The sequence below is a fragment of the Seriola aureovittata genome, chromosome 6 (assembly GCF_021018895.1).
Source record: "Seriola aureovittata isolate HTS-2021-v1 ecotype China chromosome 6, ASM2101889v1, whole genome shotgun sequence".
Taxonomy (NCBI): Eukaryota; Metazoa; Chordata; class Actinopteri; order Carangiformes; family Carangidae; genus Seriola; species Seriola aureovittata.
Window position 1 is genome coordinate 29,773,819 of NC_079369.1, and position 22,434 is coordinate 29,796,252.

The 22,434-nt window shown below is 42.0% G+C and overlaps 1 protein-coding gene across 11 annotated transcripts in view; it reads right to left on the reverse strand.

Moving 5' to 3' along the window:
- szt2 (SZT2 subunit of KICSTOR complex) overlaps window positions 1-22,434 on the reverse strand; it is a 110,945-nt gene that overhangs the window by 66,150 nt on the left and 22,361 nt on the right. For 9 of the 11 annotated variants that reach the window (XM_056379071.1, XM_056379068.1, XM_056379070.1 and 6 more), the window contains exons 15-37: window positions 22,108-22,313; window positions 21,633-21,869; window positions 21,163-21,241; window positions 20,965-21,053; window positions 18,429-18,597; window positions 18,116-18,233; window positions 17,510-17,623; window positions 16,606-16,809; window positions 16,369-16,466; window positions 15,671-15,809; window positions 15,250-15,573; window positions 14,268-14,472; window positions 13,107-13,234; window positions 11,380-11,647; window positions 8,641-8,815; window positions 8,423-8,515; window positions 8,079-8,157; window positions 7,189-7,479; window positions 6,832-6,967; window positions 3,504-3,620; window positions 3,344-3,413; window positions 2,068-2,253; window positions 163-393 (exon numbers count right to left, since the gene is read on the reverse strand). In XM_056379071.1, the coding sequence (XP_056235046.1) occupies window positions 163-393; window positions 2,068-2,253; window positions 3,344-3,413; window positions 3,504-3,620; window positions 6,832-6,967; window positions 7,189-7,479; window positions 8,079-8,157; window positions 8,423-8,515; window positions 8,641-8,815; window positions 11,380-11,647; window positions 13,107-13,234; window positions 14,268-14,472; window positions 15,250-15,573; window positions 15,671-15,809; window positions 16,369-16,466; window positions 16,606-16,809; window positions 17,510-17,623; window positions 18,116-18,233; window positions 18,429-18,597; window positions 20,965-21,053; window positions 21,163-21,241; window positions 21,633-21,869; window positions 22,108-22,313 (3,756 nt within the window). The remainder of the gene's footprint in view (window positions 1-162; window positions 394-2,067; window positions 2,254-3,343; window positions 3,414-3,503; window positions 3,621-6,831; window positions 6,968-7,188; window positions 7,480-8,078; window positions 8,158-8,422; window positions 8,516-8,640; window positions 8,816-11,379; window positions 11,648-13,106; window positions 13,235-14,267; window positions 14,473-15,249; window positions 15,574-15,670; window positions 15,810-16,368; window positions 16,467-16,605; window positions 16,810-17,509; window positions 17,624-18,115; window positions 18,234-18,428; window positions 18,598-20,964; window positions 21,054-21,162; window positions 21,242-21,632; window positions 21,870-22,107; window positions 22,314-22,434) is intronic. The other 2 variants (XM_056379065.1, XM_056379074.1) reach the window with 1 other exon arrangement.

Here is a 22,434-nt window from a genome sequence, read left to right on the forward strand (position 1 = left end):
TACGTCAGAGTCAGGTGGAGATCCAGTTTTGTTGTTTCTAACATCTGATCCCAGACTGTCATGTCTCACTCTGCCATGAGGATCATTAGATAGGTCACAGAAAATTAAAATGATTGTTTGTTGTTGTTACTCTGCACATCACAGTGAAACGACATGTCACACCTCACTGTCTCCCTCTGCTGCCTGAGCCTCTGCTTCACTCTCCAGCATCACGTCCTCCACCTGTGCTGCAGTGCTGCAGGGGTTGGTGTGTAGTGGGGGGTCTGCGGTGCTCTCAGAAAGCCTCTTGGCTGCGTGGATCCTCTGTGGGTGGAGTCTGCTCAGGGACATGTAGTAGAAACTGTCCTGTTGCCCATTCAGGACATAGCCAGAGAATGAGATTCTGCGGAATTCCTGCAAGATCAGACGTGATCTGGTCAGGATAATTATCATGAAGTGCATCAGTGTTGGATTATTGTGCATTTTCAAAACAGGTTGTTCCTCAGTGACAGCTGGGTGAAAACATATTAAGTTCTACTGTAGTGGCTCACACAGTAAGCCAAGGACTGCCTCAACAATCTCTTTCATTCTCTGTCAATAAATGTCAACACTTCCTGCAGATGTTTCACAGTAAAAGTCTATCAGGAATGCAACTTCAACCTTTTAAAACAAGATGTTTGGTTCAGAATGGAAGAATATGTATTTATATTCATTCATTCATTTTCTACCGCTTATTCATATTTATTGATATTTAAGTCTTTTATGATAAAAGACATCATAAAAACCATGTCCCCAAAACCCTGTACCAAATTGCAGATTATCATGTTCTTTAAGCATCTGGAAGGCTTTTAATGTGGAAAATCTGTGCAGGAAATATTGACAACTTCACACTGAAAGAAACAAGAGACTGTGTATGGTAAATGTATGAAATTGAAGAATAGTTGAAAACTGTTGAGGAACTACTGACATCTTTGTGCTGTGATATCATTCAGTCTAGTGTCAGCTGGTGTTATCTGATATCAGCTGGTTTCAGTCTAGTGCCAGCTGGTTTCAGTTTAGTGTCAGCTGGTTTCAGTCTAGTATCAGTGGGTTTCAGCCTAGTGTCAGCTAGTTTCAGTCTAGTGTCAGCTGGTTTCAGACTAGTATCAGCTAGTTTCAGACTAGTGTCAGCTGGTTTCAGTCTAGTAGCAGCTGGTTTCAGTCTAGTATCAGCTAGTTTCAGTCTAGTATCAGTTGGTTTCAGCCTAGTGTCAGCTGGTTTCAGCCTAGTGTCAGCTGGTTTCAGTCTAGTGTCAGCTGGTTTCAGTCTAGGGTCTGCTGGTTTCAGTCGAGTGTTAGCTAGTTTCAGTCTAGTATCAGCTGGTTTCAATTTAGTGTCAGCCGGTTTCAGACTAGTATCAGCCAGTTTCAGATTAGTGACAGCTGGTTTCAGTCTAGTATCAGCTAGTTTCAGTCTAGTATCAGTTGGTTTCAGCCTAGTGTCAGCTGGTTTCAGTCTAGTATCAGCTGGTTTCAGTCTAGTGTTAGCTAGTTTCAGTCTAGTATCAGCTGGTTTCAGTCTAGTATCAGTTGGTTTCAGCCTAGTGTCAGCTGGTTTAAGTCTAGTGTCAGCTGGTTTCAGTGTAGTGTCAGCCGTTTTCAGACTAGTATCAGCCAGTTTCAGATTAGTGTCAGCTGGTTTCAGTCTAGTATCAGTGGGTTTCAGTCTAGTATCAGCTAGTTTCAGTCTAGTATCAGCTGGTTTCAGTCTAGTGTTAGCTAGTTTCAGTCTAGTGTCAGCTGGTTTCAGTCTAGTATCAGTTGGTTTCAGTCTAGTATCAGCTAGTTTCAGTCTAGTATCAGCTGGTTTCAGTCTAGTGTTAGCTAGTTTCAGTCTAGTGTCAGCTGGTTTCAGTCTAGTATCAGTTGGTTTCAGTCTAGTATCAGCTAGTTTCAGTCTAGTATCAGCTGGTTTCAGTCTAGTGTTAGCTAGTTTCAGTCTAGTGTCAGCTGGTTTCAGTCTAGTATCAGTTGGTTTCAGCCTAGTGTCAGCTGGTTAAGAAGAAGAACCAACTGAGTGTCTGTGTGTCTGTGTGTGTGTGTCCTTGCCTCTTTAAATTTCTCCAGAGACTGGTCTGGCCCGAAGACAAACTGCAGTGGGACATCTTCACAGTGACAGTGCAGTCGACCACTGGAGCGTAAAACATGCTCTGCTACTTTCTGCAGTGTGGCCGAGCTGATGACCCGAGAGTGACGCAGAGCAGAGACAATCTCATCCTCCAGCAGCCAGCGGATCTACAACACACACATACACACTTATCACTGCTGTGTGTCGACAGTAACAGCATAAATACTGATGTGAAGAGTAAGCCAACTCCTCCCAATATCAACAGGACTAAAAGACTGAAGCTTTTCTATCAGCTCCTCCTGTTTATAATATCCTTACAGTGTTTGACAGAGTGAAAAACATCCTGGTGGTTTTTGTCTTACCAACAGAGGGGCTTTGACTGTAAAGTTTGACACACACTGTCTGAAGATGGTGTGAAAGAAACTCTCAAATGCTCAGATGTAAGAGAGTGTTTGCATTGAGAACATAAACTTGCTCATTAATATCGGTTACGCAGAAGGACAGGAGCAGAGAGAGGTCCCCAGTACTACACACACACTCAATATATGTTGTGTTTTAACCATTAGGCTTCTGGAGGTCCTGACAGTCAGATTTCTCTCCTTTGTACACAAGCAGATCTACAGTCTGATGACATTCTGTATTTTTGTTATTTTCAACAAATCACACGTACAGAGTCAAACCAACAGTGAGTGTGTCCTACTAACAGGTTCTGTGTGTGTATCACAGCCTGATGTCTCTCACTCCTCTCACTCTCTCACTATTAAAGCATATCAGTGAGTCTCACTCAAGTTCTTTCATCACCATGAACACACTGTATACACTGTAGTTTATTTTGACATATACATCATCCTGCTGCCCCAAATCACTACAGCACCAAATGTGGTTTCATCTGCCTCTGAAAATAGTCCCGCAAAAATGTCCTACTGTTTGAGTAACATCTGTTAAGAACTACAGTCAGCAGATTTTTTAGAAAATGACTGAAGAATCATTAAGAGTAAGAAATATCTAGAATATTCACTTATAGTTTGAGCTTGTAAGCATCCACAGTGGGAGAATGTTACTGTGAAGTGTTAAAGGTAGAATTCATCACTCTTTTCAATAAAAAACGTAAACTCAACATGACGTGTTCTTATTTGTACTTATGAAGTATGTGAAGGCCCAGACTGACAAGGAGTACATGATATACTGTGTCTCCTCTGAAGTTGTATTTCTTATTTGTTGTGTTGCTGTTTTGTTAGCTCACACTGACAGACTCACCTCATCCATCGTGGCCAGGATCGCTAACTTGTGAGGAACTGGGAGTTTGGATAAAGGATCACCAGAGACCCTGATGGAAGAAAAACAACCTCTGTTGTTGACAGAATCAAAGTCAATAAGAGAAAGCAGAGCAGAGTTTCATCCTGTAGAACAAACTCACCCATTAACACCAGCTCCCCTCAGACTGTCCAACACCGCCATCAGCTCCTCATCAGAGCGGTAGGACGACGGCTGTCCCGGTGAGCGGTTCAGGGACACACTGCTCTCTGAAGTGTACCTGCACACAATCAGGAGCTCTGACGTGACACTGACACTTCATGCTTCATCACTGACACTTATTCTAAGGAGAACATTTACAGTATTAGAACTGGGTGACATGACTTCAAATCAATGTCATGATTATTTCAAACTCTCATGATCTCACTTAAGTCATACATGTCAAACTCAAGGACCGTAAAATTGTATCTGGACCACAAGTTCATATGTGGATCAGAACTTCCCTGCTGGTATATAGCACTCATACCACTGATACTACAAATCCCATATTGCACTGCAATAGCTGGCATGTTGGCACAGCAATCAAGGCATGCAAGCGCTAGCTCCCCCTCCCCCTCTTTATTGACATACTCATCCAGTCACTTCGAGTCAAATTTAAGCTTGCCCCCAAAAGAAATGGCCAAACGAAGGTGGACTCTAACAAAAGGGGCTTTCAAGACAGGTGGGAGGCAGAGTATCTGTTCACTAACATAAAAGGTAAACCTGTTTGTCTTGTGTGCGGAGATCATGTGGCCATAATTAAAGAATATAACATAAGACGACACTATGAAACCAAACATCATGACAAGTGCAAGGATCTGGACAAACAGCAGAAGCTCCAGAAGGTAGAAGAGTTGAAAAGAAGTCCGGTGTCACAGCAGATTATGTTCACATAAAACATGTTGTTGTAATACATGAAAAACATGGTCAATTTAAGTGTGTTTTTCAATAAATATTGACGCTGTTTGGCCTTTTAGCCCCCTCTGTGATTGAGTTTCACACCCCTGACTTAGGTGCTCATCTCTCCCTCTCTTTTTTTGAGCCATGCTCTATTCATATTCAGCAGTGTGATTGTGTCCAAGTGATTTAATAAAGTGGTGGTGTTACCTTTGGTCAGTGAGATTGATTTTTGCTGTGTCTACATTTGACTTTTTTTTGTTCGGTGTCCTCTTCATTGAAACCAAAATGAGTCCAATTGACAGGTAGAAGCTGCTCAGGTTGAGGCTCGGTGTTTGTGTCATCCATATCACAGCTTTACTTTGAGTGAACATGGACTAACGTTAGTTGAACAGGGCAGTGTCAGGTGACTGAACATGAGGTAGTATTTTTGAGGGGACAGTTCATGAACGCATCATTAGAGAAAGTTTTAACTGAATGAAACGACATGAGCAAGATGAAGTTGGTGAGACGTTCTACACGTCAGAATTCAGTTAATTACCCACCTCTACTTGTATCATCATCTCAAATCAAAAGACAACTAGGTCTGAGGCGTACATTCATCAAACAGAATAAGCTGAAATCTTCAGTTTATTCTGCTGTACAGTAATAATAATAACGTTATTTACCTAGTGTGGTATACTCAAAAATAGTTGATGACTTAATGTATGCATTTTTGAAAGTATTGTTTAGATGCTATCATATTAATTAATGTTTTGCTAATTGTAATAACACAAACATTTCAGTACTGAGTTTGAGACCCAAAATAGTTTAATTTTACAATTGTTAGGAGACAAAGCTAGGAGAAAATGTATGTCTATAAGAAGATAGAAGAGCGGAACCAATTATGCTCAGGTGATGTTGCACCCAGGTCACTGAGGTGAGGGACGCTCCCCCCTCCCCTCAGAGAAAACTTGGGAAGAGAAACGTTTGGTTCATGTCTTCATTTCTCTGGACATTTCATCTGTTTTTCAGGTCAGTACACTGCGAAAATTACAAAAAAACAAGTGTCTCCTAAAGTTAAACTTAACGTAGCACGAGTGTGACGAGGTTGTTGACATAATGAAGTGTTTAATATAGAGTTTAAAAGAGCGCGAGTGCAGGGCTGTACATGACGTCACTGTTAGAAAATGCCGCGCTGTGAAAGGGGCATAGTATGAGATGTGTGTACATTGTACGGTGTAAATTTTTTATGCTAGGGCCCTGAACACCTGACGGATATTTTGAATAGTGTTATTTCTGTTGATATGATGTTTATAAGACCTGTGAATATTCCCATTTCATGACTTGGTTAAAGTTTAAAGAGTAACTTCTTAGTGTTGAGAGATTGAATCAGACTTATACTGTATTTTAAGTTCATTAACATTCCCTATGTGAAGTGTTGAATGTTTTGGATGAGAACAGTCATCTATCAGGCATTTAAATTACAAAGAGTATTTTAAAGTGAAAGTATGTTAACATACTACACGCTGCTCAGTTAATTAATTGTACATTAAAGTTGTAGCTTATGTGTTTTATTTTATTTGCTCTATGTTATGGTAGTTATGGAACAGAATACATGCTAAAGTGATGCACTTGAACAAATAATGTTAATTTGGTTTAAAGTGTTTTGAAACTGACAAAGTGTGTGAAAGAGTCAGAAAGCAAGAGAAACCATATTAATGCACATTTAAAGAAACAATGGACATTGAAACAAAGACAGTATTGCACTAGGGAGCGTTCAGGAATGAATATTTTATGTTTTCGACTAAATTGTAATAAATCAGAGAAAACTTGGGAAGAAAAATGTTTGGTTCATGTCTTAATTTCTCCGGACATTTCATCTGTTTTTCAGGAGCTGAAAGGCATCGAACCTTATTCCTTTTGTTACTGTGGTACTAGTCTTGGGACCCGTAACACTAGCACCTTTAAAAACACCGTTTACAAAGTGCTTTGAGCAACAAATCAAAAGCAATGATTGTCAAAAGCAGGGCTGAAATAAGGTAGAGTTACAGAGGGAGGACAAACAACATGATTTAATATAAGTAAGGACAATTAGAGGGAGCAGATACCGTATAGAAACACACACAAGCAAAAACAGTAAAACCGATAAAATGGCATTATGGAGATGATAGATAATAAGACGATATAAAGACAGTAAAACAACAACTACTCACATTGGAGTAGAATTACTAACATTTCTGACCGAAACAATTAATCAATGAACAAAGAATATTATTTTTCTGTTGATAGACTGATGGATTAATATTCCACTGATTGATACCAATAAACAATGATCTGATAAATACGAGGAAGAAGAAGAAGACTGGACGTAAACAATACAGGTTCATAAATATTAAACAAATGATCTGTTCCAGTGTTTCAGGTTCTGCAATAAAGGAAATGCATTCAACACATTTTTTAACTTTAATGATGAGAATCACTTTCATGCTGTGATCTGATCACAGGCTTCTGAATCAATATTAAAAACTAGAATTCACACGTCTATAATCCTCTCTCACTATGTTGTGACTCACCTGTTGTGATGGAAATCAGCCATGACTTCGATCTCCAGAGGTAATGTCAGGACAAAAATATCTAAAGTGACTGAGAGCTCATTCAAATCCACAGACTGCAGGGCCTCCGCATTCTCCAGACAGGATATGATCTCCCCTGCAATTACACACCTGGAGTGAGAACTGCAACAACAATGTCTCAACTTTTCAATGAAATAATACAGAATCAAGATGCAGCTGAGAAAACAAATGCTGTTATGATGAATGAATCAAGACTATCACTTTAGAATGGTGTAAAAAATGAAGGCCTTTTAAATAGAGAAGGGACCCAGAGATCAAATGTGATTTAACAAGGTGAGTAACCAGGGCTGTACTCACCGAGGCAGGTAGGCAGAGTCTGTATGGGCATAGAGCCGTGGCAGCTTTTCATATTGACCGAACATGTGACATGAACAAACAGCGGGGGCATGTCCAGCTGTTGCCCCTCAGGGTCCAGCAGGGAGTCTCCCTCCAGGATGCTGAAGGAGTCCTGGTCCTGGTTGACAGTGTTTGAGTCGGACAGGGACTGGTCTTCACCCTCTCCGTGGGAGCTGGGGCCTGCATACTCCTCATACTCTACCACCAAGTCTGTGTCGCTCTCCGTCATGACACAGCAACCTGACATATGTTCTACACACACATACACACACACACACACACACACACACACACGCACACACGCACACACACACACACACACACAAACTTTATTTTTATGTGGCACAGAAAAATCATGTCACAATGAAAAACAATTCATTCAGTTATTAAAAAACAGACTATATAATTTCAATTTAACAAATGTTTGTAAATGTATCCATATAAAGCAAATACAAATAATCACTATATTTCTTTGTTTGATTGGTTTTAATTTACAGCTCATTCAGGAAGTCTTCAGACCCTTCACTGTTTTTATGCTAACATCATTTAAACTAATTTTCCCCTCATCAGTCTTCACTCAGTCCACAATGACAAAGTGAAAACAGGATTTTAGAAATATTTTTTCCAAATGTATTAAAAAATTTAAAACTGAAATATCACATTGACATAAGTATTCACACATTTTATTATGACTGTAAATTTAGCTCAGGGTCCACCATTTTTCTAGCTCATCTCTGAGATGTTTCTACACCTTGACTGGAGTTGACCTGTGGTAAACTCAGCTGATTGGACTCACACCTGTTTATATGATGAGGGAAAAAGTGAATTGTAATGATTTGAATGATGCTCACCGTCCTCTGTGGCCGGCTCAGCTTCTGACACCAGCTCCTCACTGGGTCTTCTTTCTATCTCATCGTCCTCCGAGTCCTCCTGTGGAGACAAGCCACAGGTCAAAGGTTAATCCAGGCCAATCAACAGCAGCACTTATGTGGGCTGTGAGAGTGGCTTCACCCTCCATCCGACAGCTGATATGATTCTAATTGGTCTTTACCCTCACACATAATTCATTCATCTTTGAGGTTTGAGAATGAGCCAAGCCAATGTTGACCATCTTTGACTCAACTTCATCATGAGTAATAATGAGAATTATGAGCACAGCAAAGTCAGTCTGGATAAAAGCAGTTTGTCATCTTACCTCTCTCTTGGATGACGGGGGGCAGTAGAAGAAGTAGTGTGGGTTGGAGGGCACAGTTTTGAAATAGTGAGACACGATCTCCATGAATTTATCCTGTGAAATGATTCACTTAAATGTCAGTTTCACATGGTGGAAATTAAATCATGTACTCATTAATGACCGAGTCTATAATGAAATCACAATGTGACATTAGGATGGTGAACGACTGCAAACGCTACCTGTATGATTCTGTGCAGGTCTGGATACACTTCACACTTCGGCTGTGTCTGGAGCAGAGTCAGAGGGAACTCTGGGATCTTGGCTGTCCTGGATTCATCCAGGGTCAGAGGAGATGTGGGAGCAGAGGACTTCCCTCTAGACTCAGCTTCGCTGGAATCCTCCATGTCAATACTACTGCCACAAATATCACAACATAAATAATTGTGTTAGCTCTCTGAAACTGAGAAATGATTGCTGCCTGTAGACTTCAGTAAATTCACAGCCTTCACTGTGATGTTAGTCACTGTGTGGAGAGAAATCAGCCATCAGACTGAGACTGCCATCAAAATGCTGCCATGTTGTAAACAAAAAACTGATCTGATCAGACTGTTTAGTTGCCAGCCTGTTCTGTTGGCTGCTAAGCAGGGTGGGTACAGTCAGTGTTCATCACCATGTGTGACCCTTGGCATATCACACATGGTCATTTCACCCATTGCTCACATAAACATATTGGTCATTGCAGCTTTAAAGCTGAAGGATAATTCTATTAATTGAGTCAAAAGCAACAAACATCACTGATGTTTTATTTATCAGAAACAAATACCCGTCAACCATCAAGGTATATTTAGATGATTTTACATCACATAAAGTCAAGATCAGTCAGTTCATTGTGTGCATTCCTATGCAAATCTGAATATGTTAGAATAGTCCACATTCACAAAATATTCACAGCTCGCTTTCTTTTTATTAGAGATACTTGACAAATGAGGGATCATAATCTTTTTTGTCATTAAAACTTCACAGCTTTGGTGGAAAGTCAGTGAAGCTTGGATTTGGATTTGGTTGAACTGGTCTGAAACCAGCTCTTCAGGTAGCTGCTGATCAGAGCTGCTCAATGTTCAGATAGATAGATAGATAGATAGACACTTTACTAATTCATGTGTCCATTAGCTCATTGTTGATATTGATAATAATAAAAATAATAATAATAATAATAATAATAACAACAAAAACAGTTTATGATCTGATCTGCCAAGTGGTGTTAGAGCTGAAGCAGTCCAGGCCTCCTTGACATTTGCATGTGTCTTATTTTCCCTTGTGGGACAGTCAACATACTGAGTGAAGCCAGTCAGGTGAGAGGTGAGAGTGACATGGTTAAAATCCCCCGATATTGCAATGAATGCATCAGGGTCTGTACTTTCGCAACAGTCTCGTGGATGACGTCACACGCGACTGCAGGCTCTGCTCGTGGTTGAATGTAAACAACAATGGCGACGATGTGCGACAACTCCTTCGATACATAGTACGGTCTAAGACCAACTGCCAACAGTTGAATATCCCAACAGCAGATCTTCTCCTTCACTGTGATGTGACCGGGGTTGCACCATCTATTGTTCACAAGCAGAACCAGTCCTCCACCTTTATTCTTCACACTTGCTCTGGTGTCTCTGTCCACTTGTACTGCAGTGAAGCCTGTAAATCCACACAACGGTCAGGAGGGTTGTCGTTTAACCAGGTCTCCGTGAAACACATGAGACTACACTCACAATATGCTCGCTGGTTCTTCACAAGTGCCTCCAGTTCATCACACTTGTTAGCCAGTTGACATTTCCCATGAGGATCGAAGGTAGAAAAGGCTTATATCTCCATCTCCTAGCCTTTAGCTTAGCCCCTACTCTGTATCCACGTTATACTGTAGCTTCTTCAGCTTAGCCGGTATGGGATGTTTAACTCCATATCTGGTAAACTTTAAAGCCAGGAGTTCTTCCTTTGTGTACATTATCTTCTCCTTTGTCAGACGAAACAACGACGTAGAATAAAAAACATAGATCAACAAGAAATATACTAATATATACAAATATATTGCAAAAAACTACGAGCTATGCAAACTTGCTGTCGGCGCGTCATTTGACTATGACAGAAGGAAGTTTCGACCATTCTTCTGATAGAGCTGCTTCAGTCAGACAAATTCTCAGGATGTCTGGCTCTTCGAGCTCAGTCCACAGTATCTCTACCGGATTAGGGTCTGGGCTCTGACTGGACCACTTCAGATGGTGGATTTTCTTTGATGGATGGGGTCATTGTCCAGCTGCATCAGCAACTTCTCCTGAGCTTCAGCAGGTGGACAGACACCCTGAAATGATTCTGGAACCTTGATAAACTTGATGTGGGGTCACAATATGTGATCAACTGACCGCAAATAGAATCTAACCCCATTATAATAGCGATATGCCAAGGTGCAGGTGCCTGGCTTTCAAAGGGAATGGAAGATGGCACTGTGATTGGTTTATTGGATGTTACGCCCAAAACACTCCCATGAATAATTAAGAGACTAAGTACAACCCTTTTGAACGATGTGCCTGGAGCAGAGACTGTTTTTTCCACCATTAAAATAGCAATAAAGATATGGACACATCACATGCTTCAGACCATGAGCTTTGGTTTGTTAAAATAGAGCACAAAGTGTCTCTGACTGACTCCAGGTCGGATAACTCGTGATTCCAGTTAGCTTCTGTTAATGTCATTAGTTGAGGATTACACAGTTTCAGCTGCACTGTCAATGTTTGTTTTCAATGTGGACAAGAGCAACAATGATCCTGCATTTTATAGGCAGATATTCATTCTATTGAATATACACTTTAATGTTTGTAATAAACACTGAATGTTTAATGCTGCTCATGTTGAATAAACATTCCTCATTCAGTTTCACACAAGGTTCAGGATCACTTTATCTGACCCTGATGACTCCTCGGTCTTACCTGGACATGGAGGCCACTGCAACCCTGTCACCTGGCCGGTCCTCTTCAACCTCTCCGATGATGAAAGTGGCAGGACTCCTTGAAGGTTTTGGATTTGCTCCCCATCCTGGAGCCTCCCCATGATCCCTGAAGATCCTGATGTGTCCACAGAGGGTCTGCAGGAAAGAGGTGATGTCAATCTCCTGTAGGGACTCTTCACAGTAGTCCATAGCCATCAGGACGTCCTGGGAGCTGATGCTGCAGGACTGCTGCAGGCTGCGGTACACACCTGTGGAGCACAGGGAGCCAATCAGTAACTAATGCTCAGATCCACGGACTCATCTGTGTTTTAAAAGAACACGCTTAACGTACAGCTGTGTCTTAGAAAAGAGAAACAGTGCAGCTCACTGAATTACAGTCAACCTGGAGCCAACACATGTATATTTATGTGTTTTTCTGATGCACTACGTGTTTCATAGACTCAGACTGTTGAGAATAAAGCTGTAACATGTATCAGTCTGATGTATGTTCTTCCTCTAAGCTTCATTGTTTCCAAAACCATTAAAACACAGCGACTGAACATCAGTGACTCTCACTGTCACTGGGTCACATGTTCCTTCATCACCATCAACACACACTGTGGTTTATTTTTACTGAAGTCTCAGATATGTTGTCCTAATGCCCCAAATACTCATTAAAACTGAATGTGGCTTCACTAAACACACATGTGGATTCATCCGCATCTGAAAATAGTCTCCAAAAAAAGAATAATCCATTTCCTCCTCCTTGAGTGACAGTTGTAAAGAACTAAAGTGAGCAGATGTTTTAAGAAATGACTAAGACTTTCTTGACAAGAATGAGAGTTTACAGCCACGCTAGCAACTCTGTACTTGAGCTAAAACTAATGCTAACATACTTATAGTGATGATGCTAACAAGTTGATGCTTCACAGGTATAACGTTTACCATATTCACCATGTTGGTTTAGCCTGTTAGCACTAAACAGAAAGTACAGCAGGCTGAAGGGAACTTCATCTGTTTTGCAGTCAGAGTCAGAGGATCAGCAAATTATTACAGGTCATCCTCAGGGGAACATGAACATGAACATCTGAAGAGATCAGTGGACCAACAGACCAACAGTCATCCCTCTTATGTAAATATCTCTGATTTCTTGTCTATTTAAAAATCCTTGCTGCTTTGTTCTTAATGTTTGTCTTTGAAATATGCAGCATAAAGTTTTATTACTATTCAGTCAGGGAACTGATGCTCGTATTGAAATTGAAATTACCACACCAATGAAATGATTGTTGCAAAAAGTGGTAAAATGCTTCAACCATGAACCGACAGACAGAATCAAAATTTAGAAGCTGTTCATCACAGATACTGTGTGTTCATTAGTGATACTGTGTGTGTATATATATATATATATATATATATATGAAGTCTCTTTTATTTTCTTTTTTTTTTACGTTTTTAAATGTGTACAGTTACTATACCTTCCTGTGATTTCCCTCTAGTGACGTAAAGACGTCAGCACATCAGAGAGCTCCCAGCAGATGACCCATTTTCTTTTTACAGGTTTTAATAAAGTAATCACTGTGTAATTACTGGACAGGATACAGCACCAGCAGAGAAATACACTTACAGATAAACACTTTGAATGTTTACTTTTTCATTTTCTCAAGAAAACAGTTATTAATAACTCCTTAGCAGGTGTATGTTGGTGTGTGGAGGTGAGGAGGGGGTCACCTTTGACATAGCTCTGGTGGTAATGCTCCTGCAGCAGGCTGCAGTAGTTGGCCAGCTCCTTGTGTTTGTGAGGCTGAGCCAGGAGGTCGGTCCACGGGGACGGACTACTGCGGTCCTGAGACAGTGACCTGACAGAGACAGAGGCGGGGACAAACAGGCACTGTTACGAAGATCTCATTTGGAAAGTATGAGAGTGGTTCACTTTTTATCATATTATTATGTTGCAGCCTGATGCTAAATCCTTTAATTTAATTTCATCAGTGTACACTCAGTACACCACAATGACAAAGTGAAAAGAGAGTCTTAGACATGTCTGCAAATTGATTAAAAAGGAAAAACTGACGGTGCTGCAACACAATCACCTGCACAGCTCTACTGACTGAAGTATGATAAACAGAGCAAATTGACTTCATCACCTTCTGAATAAATGATCCCTGAATCTGTTAAAAACACAGCAACAAGCCTGAAGTCTTACCCAGTTAAATACTTAGTTATATATTTTATAAAGATAAAACAATTAATTAAACTGTGCATTTAAATGGTGCATTATTAAACATTATACAAATTATAAAACAAATACATTTGCAACACAATAATATTGTCTGTGTCTTTGTTCTGTCTTTTAAAGACGAATATAAATTTGCAGTTTAAATTAAATTCCAAAATTAGAAATTTAAAATATTTCAAACTTTATAAATAAAATGAGAAGATTAATTCCTTTTCTTCCATTTACCATGAGTATAAACCAGGAATTAGCCTGTCGTCTGTTTAACTCGATCATCATAGCAGGTTCATCTGCCAGACAACAGAGAGGACAGAATCCCCTGTGTGTCTACATCAAAGACAATGTGCTGTTGTGTGATACTGCTACAGGTGACAGTGTTGCATAGCATAGCAGCATAGTCTGGTAATAATTCTACTGTGTGACGCCACACAGAGTCACACGACCAGAAGACTATCTGTGGGATTGCTACTTCTGGAAAAGCAGAAGCTGAACTGTGTTGCTGGCTTGAATTTGTATGATGAAGCAGTTGAAGTAGCAGGAGAGAGAAAACGGGAAAGGGATGAAGAACACTAACTATGGTGTAACCAGTCTTTTTCACATGGGCGCCTGTTGTCTTAGTTTGGACTGTCTGTGTCTTTGTCCCATGAACTCAGTACCTGAAGATGTCCCTGGGCTGGCGGCTGGAGTTGGGGTGAACCAGTTGCTCCTTCAGGTGCTCCAGAGAGCAGTTGTAGACATAAACTGGACACTTTAACTGGCTGCTGTCACTGGTGCTGTGCTGGGAAACCTGCCTGCCAAAGCTGATGTGGAAATCTGTCTTCTGTGGTTCAGAGAACTGGACTCCCTCTTTTTCTCCCAACTCTGGAAAAATTAAAAACAAGATTTTCATTAAACCCTACATGTATGAAATACATGTAAATACATAGCAACAGCACCATTTCAGCTTTTAGCATTTTATCTGTTCTCTTCTCTCCTCCTCTCTGTGCTCACATATACAGTATTTTAACACAGCTGGATTCACAATGAAACTGTTGACATTGACATGTTGTCATGACAACAGAGACCATTGACCAGTCTGACTCTGCGTTGAACCAACAGTAGACTGGCTGTTCACACCAGAAGGTCCTTCTGCTCCTCTGCTATTTTTTATCACATGTGGAGCTGGTCTTTATAACGACCTCATGACTTTATAACGTAGAAGCTTTTCACATGTTCCTGGATCAGCAGGACATTGCTTCATCTGCAACACAAGTTAAAGGAGCATCACCTTGTGTGATGGTCTGTCAGGAGGAGCTTCTCTGCTGCCTCTGTGTGTGTGTGTGTGTGTGTGTATGTGTGTGTGTGTGTGTGTGTGTGTATGCGTTTGTGTGTATATGTTGTGTTATTTAGCTGCTGTTGTTTTTTGTGGCAGGCTAATCAGAGTTTTATTGTGGTGACGTGTCTTAACTTTATCACTAAAAAACACAAATCTCACATATATGCGTGTGTGGGAATCCTAAAGGTAGCGTACAAGTGGACAGGTGATTCTTGTCCGACTATGAAACATAGCCCTGCCAGCGCCACTGCCTTAGCCCATTTTGGACTGGACCACACCAAGGTGGTTTTGACTAAAGCCCTGGACATGATCATTAGACTGACCTGAGCCGGGGGTCCCAATCTCTGTCTCTGAAACCCTGCTGTCCCAGCTGTCCTGTTCCAGAACCAGTGAGTCAGCGGGCCATGTCTGGCACTCAGACTGAGGTGAGACTACAGGGGACCTGGTGGTGAAATGTCCGCTGCTGGAGCTCCTTGGCAATTTACTGGCCAAACTGAGGCTAGATTCAGATTTCTCCAGCCCACTGGTGGAGCCAGACAGGGTGTCAGCCTGAGACTTGATGCTGGGGGTTAGAGTGTCATCTTCCTGCATGCTGATGCTACTGTGAGGTTCTGTCTCCAGCCCTGCCGCCATCAGCATCAGAACATCTGCGAAACAAATACAGTACCCACATTTAACTTCTTCGCATTATGAGAATGTGGTTCGGACCCAGACAACCATGTTACACTGACACTGAAGGTGTACCTGTAAAAGAAGCAGGGAGGAAGGTAAGGAGGATCTGCTGGGCGCTGATGTACTTGGCATAGCATCTCCACTGTGGCATAGAGCAGCTGCTCTCCACCAGCAGGGGCTCTTCATCCACCAGGTCTGCATTACTGAAGCTCTGCCACAGACAGGTAACATGTTTATCAATGCAGTGGTAAACACTCATTAAGAGAGAAACAAATAAACATGTAGCTCAAGATTAACATAATTCTGCATCTGAGAAAGGCTCTGTTAATATTCTAATGATAACCACAGCGCTGAACCTTCAACCTTCCTCTTTACCATGAACCTCATTTTAATTCAGATCTTTACAGTAAGTCCAGATCTGTAGGAGGGAGACGTTGTAAATAGGCCAATATGAAGATGTAAAGACAGACCATTGTACAATTTAAAGTCGGTGGTGTTTTAGTTGCTCTTGGCTGGAGGTCTCTATGTCGGGGATCCCCACTCGGCCAGTGTCAAGAGCCCCGAGGGGGACAACAACAAAAAAAATATAGAGCAGATGGTACAAATCTGATGCCAGGTGGGGCTGGCTGCCTACTGCAATATAACATATATACGGTATGAATATATAGTGATATATGAAGTACTGACATAGCACTGTATTTAATATTTATATAAAATCAATGACTTTCAACTATGGTTTAACACTCACATACATCAAGTTTGCGGATTACCTGTAAAGTGCTGGTAGATCCCATCACCTCCTTGCTGCTGCCAGTGGTGTGGAATGACGTCATTGTGTCCTGTCTGTCTGGAGGCTTCACACACTCCTCTGACAACACACAAAACAGATAAGAGGAAACAAAGACTCATCAGGAGCCTCTATTTGTGTCTGATAAAATGGACACCACAAGATATCTGACATCACACCTGGTAGGTCTGTTAACAGTGAGACGAGTTGAGACACTGACCTTTAATAACAGGTAAGGAGAAAGGAGCCATGTGGCCATCTCTTTCTCGCTCTAAGATGTGGTGCATGAAAGCGACGTGGTCACTGTCAGCTAATGGGATCTCTTTGTCACTGAGCTCGTGCTCCAGGCTGCTGTGGAAGAGGCTGAGCAGGAGCTCGTTGGGCAGACAGGTGGAGCTGTGAACCTGCTCCTCATTCTCCAGCACTGAGGACAACAAGCAGAAGACACAGAAAAACAAGGTCAAAGGACAGGACAACAAAGAGAAGACACAGGACTGAAGACTGTATGAGAATAGTCTGATAGATGAACAGTACGGGGACAGCATGAGAGATGAATGTATGAGAACAGTATGACAGATGACTGTATGAGAACAGTAGGACAGATAAACAGTACGAGGACAGCATGAGAGATGAATGTATGAGAACAGTATGACAGACGAACAGTATGAGAACAGTATGACAGATGACTGTATGAGAACAGTATGATAGATGAACAGTATGAGAAAAGTATAACAGATAACTGTATGAAAACAGTATGATAGATGAACAGTAAGGGAGTATGATAGATGAACAGCATGAGAACAGTATGAAAGATGACTGCATGAGAACAGTATGACAGATGACTGTATGAAAACAGTATGAAAAATGACTGTATAAGAACAGTATGACAGACGAACAGTATGAGAACAGTATGACACATGACTGTATGAGAACAGTATGATAGATGAACAGTATGAGAACAGTATGACAGATGACTGTATGAAAACAGTATGATAGATGAACAGCATGAGAACAGTATGAAAGATGACTGCATGAGAACAGTATGACAGATAACAGTATGAGAACAATATGACAGATCAACAGAATGAGAACATTATGAAAGATGAACAGCATGAGAACAGTACCTGTGCTGAATGTGAGGAAGAAGAGTTCGACCTGCTGACACTTGGGGAGCAGCTGAATGAGGTCAAACTGAAAGGGAACGATGTGGATGCTGTCCTCAGAGGCCAGAGCTTCAGCTGCATACATACAGGAAACAGAAAGTCAAAGACTTTCAAACAGAGCAAGAAGAATGCAATATTTGACCAAGCCAGCAGCAGCGAGGAGCATGTATTGGTAAACACGTATATACTGGTAAAATTAGCATAAACTTCAGGAATCATTAGTTTCTTCTAATTGCCTCCATTTTAATAAACCTAAAAAATTCCTGTAAATATGTTTCACTATAAACTTCAACTTCATTATCCATCAACTGACTAAAATATTTATAAGTAATTATACATGCCTTTGCTAGTAGTTTTAGTGAATAACATGTGTAAACACAGTATTAGTGAAAAATGGTGTTTCTGTGATAGAAGAGAAACAGTGAAAAAGTACATGATACTGAATTTATCTTGTGAGCCTTCAGTGTTTTTCACCTGGTCATCAGTAGTGACCTGATTTTATTTGTGTGTGTTGGCCATGACTCTTTTAATAATAGTTTTTAGTTGAGAATTTGAGTGTTTTATTACCTCTCACACCCTTGAGTCCAGCTGGTAGTGAGCAGACCTGGTCCTTATTCTGACACAGCTGGCTCAGATACTCAAATGTCATCATTGTGGACATACAGGTCAGGTCCCTCGGGAAGATCTATAACAACACAGTGGGTCACTATTAAACAAATTCTAATGCTTCTTATTAGAAATAACTTTACATATAGATAACATGCAGATTACATGCACAGTAAGAGTAAAGTCAGATCTCTGCATGCACCCAGATTCACACTGTTGCCCTCAGATTGTGGAAAACTATCACTCTGCTGCTGTAGGAACTAGTTATACACACTGCCTGAGGGATCTCCTGGTACTTGAGGCCCTGGAGGTGACGATGCTGGTCCATGCAGTTCATCACTGTGCCGCTCTGTGGTTCCACCCAGCACTCTGTCACCAGGTTCAGCTCTGTGTCCATGTCTACAGCCTCAACCTCAGTGTCGTTGTCATCGTCAGTGGAGAAGCTGGAGAGTGATGAATGACAAACAGCAAGCTGAACAAATGAACCGAAACTTAAGGTTATTTACATAACACCAGTTCTTTGAGTAATATCAGTCAGATGTCTCACTATGGGAGCAAGCCCCACTGCGACCCTCAGAAGCACTCATCTTATTACCTGATTGGCTGGTGACCACAGCACCATTCAAATACGCAACCTCTTCTCACCCGCCCAAGCAAGACATCTCACTCATATTACTCAAAGAAGTGGGTTTATGTAATTAACCCAAAGTTCTTTTTCATAATATTCCGTTGGATGTCTCACTATGGGATGCAGTAGCAAGACAAGCTTATCTAGCGTCCACCAACCTGCAGGAGAGTCCAGTTAGAACTCCAAAATTGCGCGCCACGCACGAGGATGAGCATATAAAAGCAGACAAAAGTGAGAGGCGAGGACCAACTCGCTGCCGCAGAAAATGCCCTGAACAGAAACTCCCCTGAATAGGTAGCAGTTTTTCCCTTACGAGGATTAGCCAAGGAAACGAACAGCTGATTGCTGCATCTGAAATCCCTCGTCTCATCCATGTAAGTGCGCACAGTATAAACCGGACACAATGTGTGTGACTTCTGCTCTCCAGGTGAGACAGCTAAAGCCACAAGGTTAACAGGAAAACATGAGCCAACCACTTTAGGCACAACGGCTGGATTGAGTTTCAATGTCATCTGTACATTCCCTGGGGCAAACTGAGCGCATGAAGGGTCCACTGAGAGCGCATGGATATCACTTGTGTGTTTGGCTGAAGCAAGCGCTAGCAACAATACTGTCTTCAGAGACAGATGTTTCAAGTTTGCTTCCTCCAGCAGTTCAAACGAAGGGGCCCTTCAGTCCCTCCAGAACCACAGGCAAATCCCATGGGGGCACCAGCGTACTGGAGACAGGGAGAAGCCTGCAAGCCCTCTTCATAAAACGGCCCACCAGCGGGTGCTGGCTCACAGTTTTACTTCCAAATCCCACATGACTGGCGGCAATTGCTGCCAGGTAACCTTTAACCGTGAAAAATGCCTTACGCCCTTTAATCAAGTCAGTTAATCTTGTCCATTCTCCTGCCTGTGCAAAGGTCTCTCTCTCTCTCTCTCTCTCTCTCTCTCTCTCTCTCTCTCTCTCTCTCTCAGAAAAAGAAAGTCTAGACCTGCTCTATTTGAATTTGCCATGTGAATTGGCACTATACAAATAAAAATTGACTTGACTTCATGGAGGCCAGTGCAGAACTGAAGGTACCCTCCACGACGACTGGCATGTCGAGGATATCGTTTTCTTCTTTGTCAAACAGGTTGGCGAGGTTAAGCCACCGCGCCTGTTCCTGTAAAACCATGGTTCCCAGTGCTTTCCCCGTGGCCTAGGCCACGCAGCGTTGAACAAGTCAAAGATGACTGGTATTTCCTCCAGTGAACATGGGTCCTGGGTTCTCTCGTACTCATCACATATCTCCGCTTGGTACGCAGTGAGGGGTGAGAGAACATTAGGTTCCCTGAAACCGGTCCAACTTAGAGGGCAGTGTAGGGCTTCGGGATGACAATGAGAGCCGAGAATGGAGGTGTGCCGTGACCAGCAGCTCCATCGGAGGCATATGCAAGAGATCCAGGCTCTCCATCATTTCACAGTCGAGGGATGAGGCACCGGGTATCGGCTTCCTATTCGGGCAGTCTTTCCATGGATGCGCCATCTCCATTAGCAGCTCCGGGAAGACTGGGAGAAGTTGTCTCGTCGCCGAACAGAACATTATGAAAAAGAACTACAGGAAATGTTTAGCAGTGAAATATGTTTCTTGTCTATTTGGACTCGAGCTCAGTCATAATACAAAGGCACTGCCAGCACTCATGTAGGTGGGTCAGTGTGGAGGCTAAGCTTTGCAGACCAAACGTTTGTGTTATAACCACTCTTTCGGGGGGTGGCCAACAGTCTCTAGGTGTTCACATCAGCAGGTGACTTCACCTGGTTCCTGGCTCTACTTGAGGGACTGTATATCAGTAAGGGGAGTTTTTTTTTGTATTCTTGGGTCTGAATTGTACACTATATGGTTTGGCCAGTCTGGTGGGACTCTGATGTTAGTATCAAAAGCAACACTGTGGCAGACAGCGATGCAGTGTGTTGTTGACCAATCAGAGCTTTGATGGTGGAGTTAAGAAGGGGGATGTCAATTTTCAGTTACGTGTGGAAAAGCATGACTAAGACGGACATATGTTTCTTTGAACATTGTGAAGAATGTGAACTGCTTCAAGCAACAGCTTCCATGTCTGTTGGAGCAGGACTGATACATCACTCACTACTGACTGTACTGTCAGTAGTGAGTTCTATGCAGGTGTTCTATGCAGGTGATGGCTGCTGGTCTCACCTGTCCTTGGTGGAGGTGGAGTGAGGAGGAAACAAGATGTACTGAACGATACAGGAGTGGCTCTCTCTGTCCGTGTCTTCTGACATCCCCTGAGGATAAAACCACATTCAGTGGAAGCTGATTACAACCACTGCTAATAAAACATGCAAAAACATGACAGAACTGAGGAGAAAAACTTGATGTGGTGTTGTTGTTTACCCTCATCGGAAGCTCGATCACCATGTTCACTATGCCCTCTCCACTGGCAGCAAAGTGAAAGCCTTCTGAAATCCGGATGCTGCACAGACATGAAGAGAGCAACACAGTCAAATGCAGCTGTCCATCACATATGAAACCAATACAGCTGTTGTCTTTATGTCTTTACCAAACAAATGTTGTTTAACTCTTTATATGTCTGCTGCAGTGCATCAGTGAATGTATCAGTGAAAAACTGAAGAAAGTGCCAATTTCATTAATATTACCATAACAGCATCTGAAAAACATGGCACAACTGAATGAACTGAAAATTATTAATGTATGAAAACAGTACTGATTATTGATTATTAGAATTGATTATTTTAATTTCTAGAATGATTCAGAAAATAGAACAAAGGGTAAACATTTCTGACACTCATATGAACAAACCGACTTTGAATATGTCATGAAACAAACAAAGTGTGTGAACTCACTCTGAGAGCATGGACAGGATATGAGCAACAGCTTGCATGGCAACAGCTGGACCTTGGCTGCTCTGCACGGCCCACACCCAGCGCTGGTGCAGGAAGTAGCGGGACAGAGAGGCCAGGGTGGAGGAGGCGGTCCGGTTGGCTGCCATGCTGAGTGGCACTGCACTGTTGGAGGGCTGCAGAAAATTCTCCATGTTTAAAATGAAGGGAGTCCTGAAGTCCAGGGGCAACTTCTCGTACCTGCAAAGCATCCACAGTTCACACAGTTCATTACAACTGGTTCAGCCTCGTCCCTCACAGAGGACACAATGTGGTGTCTTTGATCAAGGTACACATCACAGGTGAACTCATTTGAAGTAACCATGCCAAAACCTTTAACAGTACAGTAAAATTAAAAAAGAGAGAGATAAATGGCAGAGCACACATGTCCTGTGGAGCCTGGGTCTTTATTTGGTTTCATGTTGTATCATGCACTGACCTTATGAGCAGCTTCTCTAGGGGCTTATTGAGCACCACCACACATGGTCTGTCTGACAGTGCTAGTTTGGGAGCAGGGATGGAAGGGGATTTAGATGGAGACGGATGGCCAACAATCTTCCTCTTGGTCTTGGGGGTGGCCTCTTTGTTCTGAACACGGTGAGGGAAGCGGAGTTTGAGGATCTGCTCTCGCAGCTCATCCACAATCTGTTGACAGACAGAGATGTTATGAAAGGACAAATCATTCAGCATGTAAAGTTAAATGCACCTGATGTTGAGCGTCATGGGTCACACCTGGAAACATTAGTTTGACAAAAGAATCTTAACA